At 41.5% G+C, this 15,794-nt stretch overlaps 1 protein-coding gene across 1 annotated transcript; it reads right to left on the bottom strand.

Annotated features, from left to right (window-relative positions):
- Positions 1-5,784: 5,784 nt before the first annotated feature.
- LOC136955556 (hepatocyte nuclear factor 6-like) lies at positions 5,785-10,120 on the bottom strand. Its single transcript, XM_067249271.1, has 2 exons — positions 9,028-10,120; positions 5,785-6,074 (listed from the first exon to the last, which is right to left on the bottom strand). The coding sequence occupies exons 1-2, from the start codon at positions 10,118-10,120 to the stop codon at positions 5,785-5,787; spliced, it is 1,383 nt and encodes a 460-aa protein (XP_067105372.1).
- Between the last annotated feature and the right edge of the window lie 5,674 nt (positions 10,121-15,794).

Genomic DNA, 15,794 nt, shown 5'->3' with positions numbered 1-15,794 from the left:
CTTACAGCCTACTCTCAAGTCTGTCCCCCTCTCACCTCCCCGCTGCTTGTCAAAACAGATCAGTGTGCAGCCTCCGAGTCACGTGTCCCAACAACAGCTCTTGGTCACTTCCTATCTCAACAGCCCTCAAGTGAACCTGCTGCCATGACAACCATACATTATCAACATATCTAAACTCTTTGGCTACATGTTTGTCAAAGATAAACCCTCAAAACATTACTGACACATCCCATTACTGACTTGACACATGCACCCACAGCAAGTTGGTGAGGATACAGTCGGACATCCGTAGGGAAAACGGCCTGAGCCGGGATTGGATGGTGGGGTTGACGGCGTTCTCTTGTGTGCACGTGGCACGTGAGATTTATTTTACGTGAACATTTTGTTCTCGTCAGTGTGGCTGTGCATGGCGTGGTGTGAAAGCCTGGTATACAGCTGCTACCTGTAGCTTATTGACAAGTACGTCGCAAATACAATTCTCGATATCTTGTTTATTGTTCGAAGCTCCAACTTGGAGCCTCCAAGCATTCGTTATTGGCGTATTGCAGATGTTGGCATTATAACATTTACATTGTAAACAGCAAGCCACTCAGTTTTTGTCTTCTTGTCATTAGACGTTAATCAGACATATAATTAATGTTCAAGTTAACGGGATGGAAGATGTATTGATATTTTCTAGAAAATGCTTGTTTTCATCTAATCATATTGGAGATCATATTGGAGAAAAGAGGGGCAGATGGTCGATGAAGCTAAAGCAACAACACTTTCAGCACTTTTGTCTCCTCCAGCAAGTTTTAGAAAAGAAACACAGTGCCATCTCCTGGCATAAAAGTAGAAATCCACATTGTTAGTGACCAAATGTGCTATGACACAAATGTATTTTTGCAATTTATTTTGCCAGCATTTTATAAAAAATAATAAAATGAAACTAGGAAAGGATGTAAAGGAAAGCAATATAATTGAATATGCCACCAGATATATTAGTATGTATTCAACATAAGTGCTTTTTTTCTTAATACCATATCTACAGGTGTCTTTGTTATATTCTTCCATTGTGTTAGGTTGCTTCTAAATATATATCTGATACAAAAAGCAGCACCAAAAAACAAGAGACAAGATTCAGGTGATGGAAATACCAAGATTTTATTATCTACTTTTTTGAGTGACTACAGAAATGCTGAAATATTTGAACACTGAAAAAGCTGGATGATAACATCACTTGCTTCTCGTTTTTTCTTTTTTTTTTTTTTGCTTAGCAAACACAACAGATGATATTGCACAGCACTGAGAGAGCGTTAGCAAAGCCGCAGAAACAGGGAAGAAATAAATCACCACAAATCAACCTTTGAGACATAGAATTACTGACCTGAGAGGAACACCTAATGCATCACCTCTCCAGCACCAAGACACCCACACACACAGGCACACACACACACACACACTCACACACACAACTGAAGAAGCCGTAAGAATGGTAGGACAGTGGAATAGAAAGAAAGAAGAAGAAAGAAACGAGAATAAATAGGATGAACTACAACCATGTGATCCTGTTGCAAATGCACAATCAACTAGTGTACTCTGATTCTAAAATGTATTCAGTTTATCAAAACCCTCCAAACCTCTTTGTATGAATATCACTGGAAGATCCCCCCCTCGTGAGAAACTAAGTACCCCTTCATATTAGAGGTTGTGATGATTGTCTTTGGCGCCGCCATATTGTACTGAGACCTGTAGCCAAGCTACCAATCATATGGGAACTCCTTCTATACAATAAACAACCAGTCACATAATAGGAAAACGATAAGACAGCAATCATTCACTGATCACATTCGCTCGTCACATATACACAAGAATATACACAAACGAAAGCATCTCAAACCAGAAGGGAGGCATACGACTGAGTCTTCGTGTTCTGCTAACACTTCTTCAATCCTCTTTCTTCCACTGAGAATCAGAACTACTTTTCTTAACCTGCCTGTGACAACCCTGCATTAATTAGTGATTAAAAAATAAAATAAACCTTGACACACACACTAACACACACTCACACACACAGACAGACACAGAAACCATAACAGAGAAGAGCTGTTCAGGCGATGAGACTTCGCACACACTCGAACGCTGATTCCTTAGTAAGGTTCTTTGCAGATTTATTAGACTTTGCTCATTGTCATTACACGAGTACGTACCAAAAGAACAGATACTTGATGGAGCTAGGCTGCGATGCCACGGGAATAAAAACAGACCCAGCTCCGTGGCACCACCCCTGGCAGACCGGCTGCCCTGCCTACACTCCACCCCACTCTGTGCATGAGACGGCAAAGTGAGCAGGACTTGCAGCCCTCATTTCAAATGCTTCAGATTGTACATTAAAACAGGAGATTCCCCACATGGTAGAGTAAGTTTGTCTACAGAATCCTACGCCTTCTACATTCTATACCCGTGCGAATGGCAAATCAAAACTCAACAGGTCTATCTCACGAATGCCAGTGCTTTTTTAACATAATACATAATTTCTCATTTTTTTCTCTTTTTGGTTTGTTTTAAAAATCTTTGGATGTGCAGTGATACCCATAAAATAATTTGTTTTAAAGAATAGAAAACACGCACACTGCTTTTTGCCAACTGTTAAACAATGTAACTCCTGTATAACTTTGTCTTTGTTGGCAAATCAACTGTCTTGGTTTCTGGCAGTGTTCAGAACACATATTGAAGTGCCGGCTAAGATTTAGGCGAAGAAGAATAAAAACAGCTCCTTCATTATCTAAGCATGGGAAATAAGGCTATAACATAAAACTGACTGTCTTTTTGTTTTTTCAAAAACCTACTATATACAAATCTAGATTTACTACAAATGCATAAATTAAAGCAGTGGTTAAACAATACAAAATGCAATTAAATTAAAACAAATCACAACACAGAAGTAGATAAGAGAAAATATAAACACATTATCACAGCAATTGGTTTTACCCTGTAAAAACAATAGTCTACCTTCATTATAATATTGGCATAAGTCAGTGTCTGATAAAAAAAAAAAGTTTATCTGTTCCTTCTGCAAGTTTCATACTACAACCCTGAAACTTCCATGACTGAAACAGAGCACTTTCACAAAAAAACAAACTTTGAAATAAATAATCATTCAGCGGTGTGAAGTAACAATAACGATTAGCAAACTAGTTCAGTTCTGCCTTACTCGCATACAGTAGACTCTTAAATGCAGAACCCAAAGGAATTATTACTATGAGGTATTCAGAGACACTGGTAAAGACATGCACGGCCAGAGTGCTGGGCCTCCCTACATGATACAGAGAGAGAGGGGAGGGGAGAGGAAGGGAAGGTGGGGGCGAGTGAAGGTGGGGGCAGGCAAGAGAGGAGAGAAAAGAGCTTTGGTTTATCAGCAGAAGTGGACAACAGAAATTCCTTTGGTATGTTTTCATTGCATGGTTGCACTGGCAAAAGCACCACGGTGAGAAAGAGAGAGAGAATTCATCCTTGTTTCTTCAGTAGTGGCCCTTCTACAGGCTGAGGTATTCACAGAGTCAAAGGTGAGAGGTCAACAGTGGTTTAACACTTTGGTTCAAGGAAGGCACTCGTCCTGGGAGTTTTAGAAAGATTGCAACATATCTACCTTTAGTTTTCAGGGTCATGTCTGCCTATAGATACATACAACTGGTCATGCCCATGGCTGTATCATCATGTTTACCTACAGCTATGATGTCTGCTTATTCTCTAGTTACAACAGCATATCCACCTAGAATTGAGTCAGCATGTCTGCCAAACAGAGTTGTATCAGAGCGCAGATGAAGTGAGAGCACACATAGCAGGAATGAAGAGTGGAGATGTGGTCAGGAGAGGAGGGGGGGGAGGGGAGGGGGGGGGTGTACATCATAATCAATCCGCATCACTCGTCGAGGCCGTGCATTAAGAAAATCTTTGGTTATCTTTGGTATCAACAAAGTGATAGAGATCACAAATGGAAATTGAGTGAGGTAGCATCTTTGGTTCACACTATAAAACATCAGTAGGTCTTAACACATATGATTTTTTCCTCCATTCTTTTTCTTTTGTTTCTTCGGTCTCAAACTACCTTCATTGTTGTCTCTGCTATCCATGTATCAAGACGTTAACCCCGCCCATAGGCGGATGGTGGTGGGAGGCCAGCTGATAGATTGAGTGCTCCTACGCCCTTGGCCAGCCCAGTGTAGTGCTTTCTCCCAAATACTGAAATGCATTGAACTCATCCCTCTCTCGACTCACGTTTAGAGGCTAGTGGAGGGATAGAAGCAGACCGAAGGGGAGATTCGTTTGAAGATGAATATCTGAGTCGCTGTTTGAGTTATACAGAACTGTTTTTAAGCGAAGCACTTGAAGATAAACACCTTGGCTGGTAAATGAGACCGGGACTGATTTAGAGCCTTTACAGAATGGATCTGCGCTTTGTCCTCTAAGAGATGGCTCAAGATCGCAGTCCTTGCTCTCAACAGTGTCTGTAAGGGCTCCCAGAAAAGTAATGGCAATACGTTGATAAAATTGACATTGGAATCCGAAACTGGCATGGGTGGTAAAGACAATGTTCACAGCTCGACTATAGAGCGCAGACACAGAGAAATGCTTCTACTGAAGGATTTATCTTTGGTTAGTAGCTGCTGGCATTTCAAAGTATTTGCTAAAACTATAGATCCATAAGCTATCCCTGAAAACATGATCAAATACCTCTCAGCAACATGAATGCATTTCAACAGAAGATTCTTGAAATATAATGCAGAATCTTCCATCTATATCGTTAAAGATGATTGCAAACCACATCAGTTGACTGTTCAGTCCAGGCCAGCCTCCATAAGGCAACTGTCTCCATTGAATAAAATCTGTCTCTCAATCTGAAGAGCAATTCCCATTACATTGACCCATCAGATTGTTGTTTTTGTACAGATGACATCATAGATACTATCATAGATAAGTGATAGTATCTATGATAGTCTGAATCTATGTTTATATACCTATGGGTTTAACAGTCCAGGGGTGCAGTAAAAATACTCTTTAGATGATTAACAACAAAATATATCTTCTCTTTGGTTATATCATGGCATTTGATAGCCTAAGATTCTATGCTTAAATCGCACATGGGTGGATGTAAAGTGTAGAAAGCTTTGGTTTGCATGTTCGATGTTTCAGCATGTAGGGAGAACGCACCACAGAGAGGGATAGGGCCACAGTTAGGGTTTGGGGCAGGTTTTGTGGTCTGTTGTGGACAGTCTCTGTCTTTTTGTTGGTCAAGACATCCACCTAGAGTTCCTGACACACAGAGACTTCCATGAATCCATACCACTGCACAAACATTCCAGTTACTCCTGTGGGGTTCCTGCTCAAAGCTGATTGGCTAGTCCCACTGGAGGTCCTCTTTTTTGGTATTTGCACCTGGAGTGCCCCCTGTGACATCTGCAGAATAAACACTGCTGATAGGCTGATTAAACCTCCATTCAGACACCGATGACCAAACCTACCAATAAGATCAAAGATAAGGACGGTGGATGGCAGGTTGGGATTGGGGGTATAAAGCTGTAAGACCGGTGATAAGGGAGTAATTATTTTTTTTTGCAGAATGCTAGACTAAAATGTGTTGCAGAACAAACTTTAAAGCAGGTCAACGAAGTCTTTGGTTTTTTTTTCATCTTTGGATACTATAAATATCAGTATAGTACAGGTTTAAGGGCAAAACGTTGTTTCAAGGTCTAGTTGTCCTTGTTTCCTAGTAGTAAAGCTTTTCAACCGAGTCATTCCGTGTCTTCAGGCTTTGGTGCAGGCATTAGGGCCAGAGTTGGCAGAGTGACCTGAGCCGTCGTCCAGCCACTTGTCGAGGCTCCGGCGGCGTGCATTCATGAAGAAGTTGCTGACTGTGGTCAGCTCGAGGCCCAGCTGCTGAGAGATGGTGATCTGCAGCTCTTTGGACGGACGCTTGTTCTCCTTGAAGATGGCATGTAGCGTCCGTCTTTGCACATCAGTAAACACAAGCCGCGGCTTCTTAGACCCAGTGCCGTGCTCGCCCCTGCCATGATCCTGCTCCTTACGCTTGCATGCTGGGAGGGACGAAAATATGGGGAGAGAAAGAGAGACAGAGACAGAAAGACAAAGAAAGAAAGAAAAAGTGAGAATATCAACATTAGATACATTATCAACATCACACCACAAGCATGAACGGAATTAAAAGTGAGTGCTACCACAAAACAAACCGTTTAAAGAAACCGCTGTCCATGGTTCTGAAAACATCACTTCGTCCGCCATGACAAGCGACAACCGCGAGGCGGCAGCAGAGGGTTGTTGAACTCTTACATTGCCTACAAAGTGAGCCATTCAAATGATTTAACTTATTTGGCTTTGACGTGTTCCTAATCAACCTAGAACACTCCATTTGCTTCTTACAATAACACGTATACGTATAGACCAAACATATAGTTAAAGAAAACGTTGTCTACTCATCTATTGTCTAGTTTTCCAACACACCTGATTGAAATGAATGGTACCATTCATTTGAATCAGGTGTGTTGGAGCAGGGAAACATCTAAAACATGCAGGGCAGGGGGTCCCGAGGACCAGGATTGAGAACCACTGGTCTAGACAAGGTATAAAGCCAACATTCAAACACTATATTGGCACAAAGAAATGCTAATTAAGCTATTGCAAAGACAAATCAGAATGTTACGATACTTGAATATATGGCTCTGAACGAACTCAATAGTTAACGGAATCAGTTAATAACAATAACTGAATCTCCGCATGAGTAGGATAGCTTTTGCTTCCCCAAATTATCCAGGCGGCATTTAGCAAGGCCCGCCAGGCTTGCGTCAGCGTCCTAGGCATTCTCTATGAGAGCAGTTGTAGAGAGAGCAAGCACGGATGTCTCCAGTGCTGGTAAATATTAACAGACCACTGCGGCTCCACATGTATCTAAGGTTATAAATCATCGAGTTGAAGGCCACCCCGACAGCAGGAACCACCGCACCTCCAGCCAGGTAGGGAGGTTTCCCAGGATAAGGTGAAATAACAACGGCCTTGTTGCGGACCGATCACTCGACTCTGCTCCCAGCTAATAATTACACACAGATAACTATACACTGTGCTATCCTAACAACTGATAGCACAACTATAGGCAAATAATTTTCACAAATTACTCTTTACAGAACTTCCATTACACCACTAACATACAAACACACAGAGAGACACACATAAGGGCCAGATGGAAAATATCTTGTTTAACATCTATAAACATTGAAACAGTGTGGCTAGTCTCACATATACTTGTATGTCCTTTGTATTAGCCTTCCTATATTATTTGAAGGAGCAGCTCTCAGACGATCAAATGGATAAATACGGAAAATAAATCACGTGAACAAAAGTAGCGGAGCTAAATCTGCAAACCATCCCTTTAAATAGCTAAAACCAGTGGTCAAATTGTTGAATCCTCCCCAAAAATCTCACATTACTTAGAGGTTTTTCTAAACGATGTGCCTAACAAACGGCCGAACAATATTGGTTACGTGAAAGGCATTATTCAGCGCATTTCTAACAGTAGGCCTTTAATAAAAGGGTTAGGAACTGAGCAGGATTCATTTCAATAATCAATATCAAATTTACATTTCTGCCTATATTGGTCATTACACATCCACTTCACCCAAGAACGGATCAATAATATCCCAAGCTTTCGTCACATTTTAATTTTCTGATTTCTCTTTGTTGAATAGCTTACCCTGAATATTTCAAATTGGCCTCTACAAATTTAAATGAATTCTTTACCGCTTAGTTAGAAAATAAGTGATTTTATCTGACAGGTAAATATGAATTCCTATTCAGTCCTTGCAAAAGTAGGCTGTTTCATTTGGTTGATCAAGAAATGTATAAGGCTTTATGAACCAAAAAGCTTTAAAGGTAACGGCAACGAGTGGATCATGTCTCATCAATCGTTTTCTTGATTTTGAAAAGAAAGACCATGAAATGAAAATCAATAAAGTGAACGTAGTTGTCTAATAATAAGATAAAGGTCCATATACACACGCGCCCGCGCACACACACACACACACACACACACACACACACATACACACACACACACACACACATATTTTATAACGCACCCTTACACACTGTATAACAGATGGGAAATTGGATAAACAACTGAAAATAATCAATTGAGATTAAGCACACTTTCCACACCGTATACGGCCTCACTTTTCAAAAGCCAAAAAGCCCATGTGCGCGTCATTGATTAGAAGAAAAAAAAACAAATCCTTTGTACGCTCGCGGGAACGTGGCTCCTTGTCTGTGCCCCTCATTCGCGCGCGGATAGACTCGGGTTCTCCAGGGACAAATTAATAGAGACCTATCAGTTAATTAGGCAAACCCAGACCATACCCATATACGTCACAGCTCCAAACGAGTTCAGCGCCAAAAAAACTAATGACCTCATGGCACAGTCAGCAAGACAACGCAATTACCTTTGTCTTACAAAATATTTGTAAGTTAGTTACGTAAAAGGACTGATAGGCACGCGGGTCGGTAGGAGTGACTCTCCATTTAATAACTGTGAAGTTTTTTCAAAACGTATGCACGGTCGAAAGCCCTGCATAACATAAACATATGCAACCATCATGTCAAACTCATACACACGCGCGCGCGCTCTGTTTATAGCCAAGACGACACCAAAAGCTGATCAGATGCATTTACACCAAAATAAACAAATTCATAACGATTTTTGGGCAAGGGATCAGTTTACGCACACATTCCCTCGGTCGATATTTTGAGGTAAAATAACCTGGGCTCTGGTTTGACATAACCCTACAAGTCTGTAAAAAGGAACACCAGGAAGATGAAGTGGCCTTCTGCTGTTTTGGGGGGCAAATTTTCTTTCGATTTTCTCATCACTGTTTTCACAGTTACAGTTGATCTACATTTACAAATATCACATTTTAGACAAATATCAAGAAAATGACTCGAAAGAGAAATAAATGGAAACGGTATTACCGAGGGTTCGCTCACCTGCGAGCCTGAGTGCGCTCATGCGTTGGAACTCAGGCTCCTGCAGCCACTTCCACATCCTTCGGAAAGTCTCGCGGCCGGACTTGAGTTTGGACCAGGGCTTCGGGTTTCTCAAGAGGTCAGAGAGGGTGCCTTGAGAACGACACAAAACGCGCTGCGCAAAGATAGCCTGGGGAATGCTGTAGCGCTTTAGCTCAGTGGTGATCCTCTGCGCTACCTCTTTGGTATTCACCTCCTCCATCTGGGCCCCTGAACTATCACCGTTGACACCTTGCTGCCCTGGGGCCTGACTCTGCTCCCGATTGTTGCCTAGGCCTTGGCCATGGCCTTGTACGCTTATGTGGGCGTGCGGGTGGTGGTGGAGACCATTGAGCTGGACCATACCCACCGAGGAGTTCATGTGCTGCTCGGTGTGTCTACCGAGCATGGCTGGGTGGTGAGCCTCGAACCCACTGGGTGTGAGCATCTTCTCTCCGGGCATGGCAGCACCGGGATGAGCGTAGGGGGGTAGACCAGCCTGGGAAGTGTGTATGCTGGCCAGGCCGGAGCCGGACAGTGGGGAGAGGCTCTGCCCCATGCAAGGATCCTTGTGATGGTAAGATGGATACAGACTGTTCATGGGCGCCAGACCCCTGTCCTCCCTCATCAACGTGAAGCTGCCGCTGACGTTGCCCGGAATTCGTTGATGGGGATGCGGGTGTGGATGATGATGGTGGTGGTGGTGATGATGGTGAGGGAACTTGTCAGAGACGGTGGAGATGGGTGGTAATGGCTGCAGTGGGGTTAGGGTGGTATAGGTGCTGCTGGCGCTCATGCCAGGAGGGGCTTCGCACATGCTAATGGCAGGGTGCAGGTGTCCGGGATGACCGGGATGGCCGGGATGACCGGGATGGCCGGGATGGCCGGGATGACCGGGGTGATAGTCTCCGCCATCCAGCAGTGTCGCCATGCCCATAGCGCGATGGGACAGGCCTCGGGGGCCCGGGCGGGTATGCGGGCTGTGGCCGCTCAGCAGCTCTCCAGTACCGGTCACTGACTCATGACTCACTCCGTGCAGGTCCCCAATATGCTCCATCGACAGCTGGGCGTTCATGATCCGGGCACCGCTGTGACCAAACCATCTATCTTACCTAGCGCGGTTGACTGGAGTTGAGAAGTCCGCACGTCAAGAAAAGTTCAATTTCCTTTTGTTGTGTTATTTGTTTGTAAAATGTCTTAAGATTCGTTGTTTTCTGTCCCTCCGCTTGGTCTTCTTTCATAACCTCGATGTCGTGTAGTACGTTTTTTTTTTACTCATATTTTCCTTTCTTCTTTTCTTTTCGATTTTTCTCTTTTTTCGATTTCAAGTCAAGCCCCCCCGCCGCCTATAAGCAGTCCTCGCTCTCCGGTCGGGTCCCGCGCCATCTCTCTAGCCGTGGCTCTAGCAACTCGGTTTCCCCAGACCAGTGCTCAACCGCTGCAGCTCCCACGAACCACACATGCGCAATAGCAGTCATCCGTCCCCTCCCACCAAACACACACACAAACACACACAAACGCTCAACGCGCTTGATTCTGACGTCAAATATTAAGGAAGTTACCGCTGTAAACTAGACTGTATTTGTGTGTCCAGCAGCCTACTCACAAGTTTGATAAAGTACAGACATTTTGGCATTAAACAGGTGCAAATAGAAGATTCGAACAGCGAGGTGCATTAGCAATGTAGCCTGTCTATTCATCTTGAAAAGCATGTTTCTGAGCCTCCTTAAATCGTGAAGTCCAAATGAAGTGAACTTCCGGGAGGGATACTTTGATCTGTTGGGGGATTGGCATTAAACCTCAAAATCATACACTTGCCGTTAACATTGAATATGCCATAACATGTCTTTGCAGCATGAGTTTGCACAATGCAGTAATAATTATGAAATATCAACCTCAGCAGAATGCGTCGGTTTAGCAAACAAGAGACTTTAGACTGTCGGCCACCTTCTCTTTTGATAAAGGATGGACAGATGTGACTATTGTTCAGTCATTATGCTTAACGAACCAGTCTCAACAGAGTGTGTATGCCAGTGTGTGTGTGTGTGTGTGTGTGTGTGTGTGTGTGTGTGTGTGTGTGTGTGTGTGAGTGTATTCGAGTGTACGTCCACACGCTGGGGTGGCACAATTGTGTCTCTGTGTGTGTGTGTGTGTGTGTGTGAGTGTGTGTGTGTGTGTGTTCAAAAGACAGAATAACAGTAACAGTTACATTTATCAGATTAAAATTTGAATATGTCAAAAAAACGAACCAACTGTTTTTAAATGTTAGAATCAGATTTATTCTTTTGATAGTATTTATTATTTACTGTACCGAAGCACATATAACATCTAAAAAACATTTTCGGATTATGTGAGTCAGCAGCGATGGTAAAACATTCAACAATCGACAATCAAATATTTTGTTCTTACACTCAAAATACATAATTGCAAAAATTGTTAAATGCATGCATGCACGACTGACAAACTTCAGATGACATCTTGGGGACAGTTAGGGCCCGGGCCAGGCGTCCTTTTCACCCTGCCGTGGTGACAGCTTGCAGCGGTCAGTGGCCTGCTCCGGACCCCCCTGCTGAATAGGGGACATGTCAAAGGTGACGCTTCAAGACTCCCAAAGCTAACAGCTGCGGGGGACAGATTAACCTTTCAGACTTTTCCCTGTTTGGACCTGCTAGCGCCACGACACGGGTCCGCATCTGTCAGGGTCACCAACAATGCTGTTCGGTTGAACGAGTTAAAGGAAAAAAGCCTGAAAAAGTTAAACTGTCTCTGATGTGAAGTCAATGCCAATGGCGCGTGGTGACTTGACGTGTGTCCATGACAAAGCAAACTAATTAAAAACGTGTGGCTTTCCAACGGTATAAAGGACGGAATATAGCTAAAGCACGTGAATTTACACGACTTAAGGTGTATCCTTAATTAAAGATTAATATAGGCTAAACAATACATGTGTCAATATGCATCGACAATTATTAGACACATTGAATATTAAATCATAAATAGCTCAAGCTATAACAAAGGTATAGGTTTCTGTGAGGAAAATAATGATACAGGTGAACTCAAGTAGGCAATATGCTCCAAAGAGAGATTTTAAAGGCGGGTGGAGGAGATGTACCATCTATCCTCATCTGCACACATTCTCATACAGATCGATAATTTTCATTCGCACTGCCGTCTCACTTTGAAGGGCGTTGAGTAGACTATTCTTGTGCGTGCCTGCTTACATTGTTGTCTCTGTTATAGCCTACCTACATTAATGTAGGCTACATACATCAACATGAAAACCGCGTTTAACACCTATTTTATATTCCTTCAACACAGTTCAGGACACGTCGAAAATGTGAGAAGATAATAGGCACCAGACAGTCACCATTCCTTTCAAACTGCGCTGAAAGATAAAAAGATGTGTCGACCGTAACGCCAGTTGCAATTCACAAAAAATGAGTATTTGGACCGGGATTGGGCTGGTTAAATGAGCTCGTAACGCAGATAACATGCAATATGCTCGTTGAAATGCAGGGTTCTGGCTGCAACAGGACTATTTTGCCACATTTCACAATAGTTACTGTAGGGAACCTTTGAAGCAAAGAATACCGTATTGACCGTCACAACTACTGTAAATGCAGATATGGAGAAAGCAAAGTTAACTGACACAATATGTCATTAAGGAAATGCCCTCCGTCCTTGGGCCAATGGGGCGGCTCCCAAAGAGAGTCGCAGTAGGCCTATTAATTATTAACATGCTGCAGTTCGACTTTTCACACTGATTATTAATCAGACGCCTCCGGTTTATGGGCTGTACGGATCTCAGTTCTGTTAAGACAAATATTTTAGGCAGATCCGGTGTGGAATGGGCAATGATGCAATGCCTGTTGTGGAGGAGGAATGGATCAATACTCTGCACCCAGTGACATAACCACAGGCTAAATAATACACATTTAACAATATAGGCTTACATTTAGGCACCAAATAAAATTCAACCAATCACTGTAAAACCTAAGCTGAGGAAGCTAAGACGAAAATCTTAGTACCCTTCTATCATGATCTAAATCCAAACGTTAAGCAAAATGTTGTAAGTTTCCTTGGATCAGTTTAGAACGACAGGTTATTTGAATAAACTGCATGAGGCCGGCTGTGACCTCACACTATTACTCGGCTGTCCGAAGTGTAAACCAGAATCAGAAAGGGATTTATTCGCCATGAAAGTTTGCACAGACAAGGAATTTGCTTTGGCAGGAAGGTGCATACAATAAACATATACCTAAAATTTAAATATGTGGACTAACTATACTAAGGGTACATAAACTAGCAGTACTAAGTGGGATTAGAACGTGCAGTCCTTTATATTAATATAAAAATCTGAAGGCCTTCTAAATTGGTAAAATAGTCCTTTTCATTTAGGTTGAACGTTATCTTACAAATTGAGGCATTCATCATCCTATATTTAATAGGAACATAGCCTAACTATATCGAGGACAGAGTGTTTCAATAAGCCATTACTTTATTTGATTCAATTTGATAGGCCAACGTGTTGTTGTCATGTGGTCCAGCTTCATTTTCCATAGATGCATATTATTCACTTTATTTAAAGTTTAATCCACAGTTCATCCGTCTTTTTATCCAAACATTTAAGTGACCATGTATATAATAAGCTTTCAGAGGATCTTTATATGTCTCCAAAGGGCGATAATCTTTTTTCGTTTCTACAGGTTTTAGACTCAAAGGCGCCTGTGGTACTCAAGCTCGTGAAATATTACGAACGAATACATTTACGATATACATTATTGGCCGTTGATTTCTTGAAAATGAATATTTAATTCAACCAAGTGAGGAATTTAAGCCCACCGAAACACGAAACAAAAATGCCATCATGAGGCTTTAATAAACATCTGCTTATTGCACAACTTTGGATGAAATCAACTAACTGCCTCTTTACGAGTTGTTTTCCGCGTCACTTGTTGTAAATCGTGCATTCATGTGAAAATAATTTGGCATCGCGTTACATTATATGTCCATATGTCCATATGTCATGTAATTACTCGGCAACTATGGTGGGGCCACACTTGCTCTACCTCACAGTAACTGCAGATTAATTTTATAATAATATTTAAACGTTATAGATAAACTTTCTAAACTCACTGCATTAGTGCATACCCTACTACCCAAGTTAAAATTACATGGAATATGACGTATACAAAGCTCACCAACAAGTAGGCTATATTTAGGCCCAGTGACCACAGTTCGTGTGCAAAGGAGCATTAGACCTGATATTATTACCTTCACCATCATACCATGGTAATAATAAATACATGAATATAATTTCCAATAGCTACACATAAAATATTTGTATGTTCACTGACAAACCTGTATTTTACATTCGCAAAATGTAGCCTTCCACTTGAAAAGCTATAACTGACGTAATAATGCATGAACTTGTAGGCTACACATTGGCAGATATCTAGTGTCAGTTTTACATAATATTAAAAAGCCTACTTTCACATTTCATGCTGACTTATTCTTTGCTTTGTTTAACTATAGGCTACACAGAACACAAATAAGACATAGGCTTATGGGTGACAACAGCCTATCAGCTTGCTGGAGCTCGTTTCAAAGAAGTAGTTAACTGAGATATGGGCACATCATGCTATTATATGATGTTGTAAACCTCCTCTTATATCAAAAGCAAACATCTTTGTTTCAGAGCAATAATCATTTTTAGATTACATCGATTAGTTTAGATTAAGTTAACAATTTAATTGAAAATGTGTCCACTGATAGGCCTAGTTAAATTGCATAATTTAACACTTGAAGATGAATTCATTATTCATAACAGCTATTATGTCTTGGCTATGCAACATTCTATAAAATAAGCCTACCTATTTCTTGTATGCTCACATGCCATATAGGACAATTGAGAAATTACAGTCACACAGTTATAGCCTATTTACATTCATTTGAAAGTTTTCAGGTTATATTTCAAGAGTCTTTTTAAAATAGTTGTATAATCTCCTTGTACGTGCCTTTTAATTTTTAAACGGAATATATAATTCTGCCTTATATAGGCCTATTAAGAGTACATATAGAGGTTACGTCTGCAGGTATAGCGTGTATGAAGGTGTTTGCGTGTATGTGGCCTATTGACAGGGGCGTTTTTCAGATGCATGCCAAATCGGCCATATGTTGCACTTGAGATATGATATTGTTGTTATTGTTGCACTGTCAAATCACCATAATTGTGTAATATCGTAGTTGAGATGCTGTTATTGTTGCACTGTGTTTGGTAAAAAAATAAAATACTGACTGTTCCATGGCACTAACCACTGAAATAAGCCACGATTAGAACTGTGCCCTTCTGGTCCTTGATTATCTACGGTAGATCTTCTTGAGCATGAGCATTTGTATACCGCTTAGAATAAAAGCTTCTGCTATATAAATACAATGTAAATGTAAAATGTAAAAGTTGATATGCAAAAAGCAATTAGTAATAGGCATACTGACTCGTAGAAATACGAAATCCTCTGTCTTTTAGGTGGATACGTATTGGTGTCAATTAGCAGTTATCAACCTAGATTTTAAAAAATCAACACATGAAATAACAACATATGCAGCAACATAATAGAATCACGATAATTCCTATGTAATTTTTACATTAGGAAAACCAATGTTGGTTTACATTGGCCTACATTGCTTTAGTTCCATGTCAAACCTTACATTTTAGATTACTTAGGCCTAAAGATTATTGTGGTAAAGAA

This window comes from Osmerus mordax, chromosome 13 (genome assembly GCF_038355195.1).
Source record: "Osmerus mordax isolate fOsmMor3 chromosome 13, fOsmMor3.pri, whole genome shotgun sequence".
Lineage (NCBI taxonomy): Eukaryota > Metazoa > Chordata > Actinopteri > Osmeriformes > Osmeridae > Osmerus > Osmerus mordax.
This window is presented reverse-complemented; position numbering and strand designations above follow the sequence as displayed.

Excerpts from the sequence above, each read along its gene's own strand:
- LOC136955556 (XM_067249271.1), bottom strand. The coding sequence starts at position 10,120 with ATGAACGCCCAGCTGTCGATGGAGCATATTGGGGACCTGCACGGAGTG. Across the intron at positions 6,075-9,027 it reads GAGCGCACTCAGGCTCGCAG|CATGCAAGCGTAAGGAGCAG; the intron begins GTGAGCGAACCC and ends CGTCCCTCCCAG.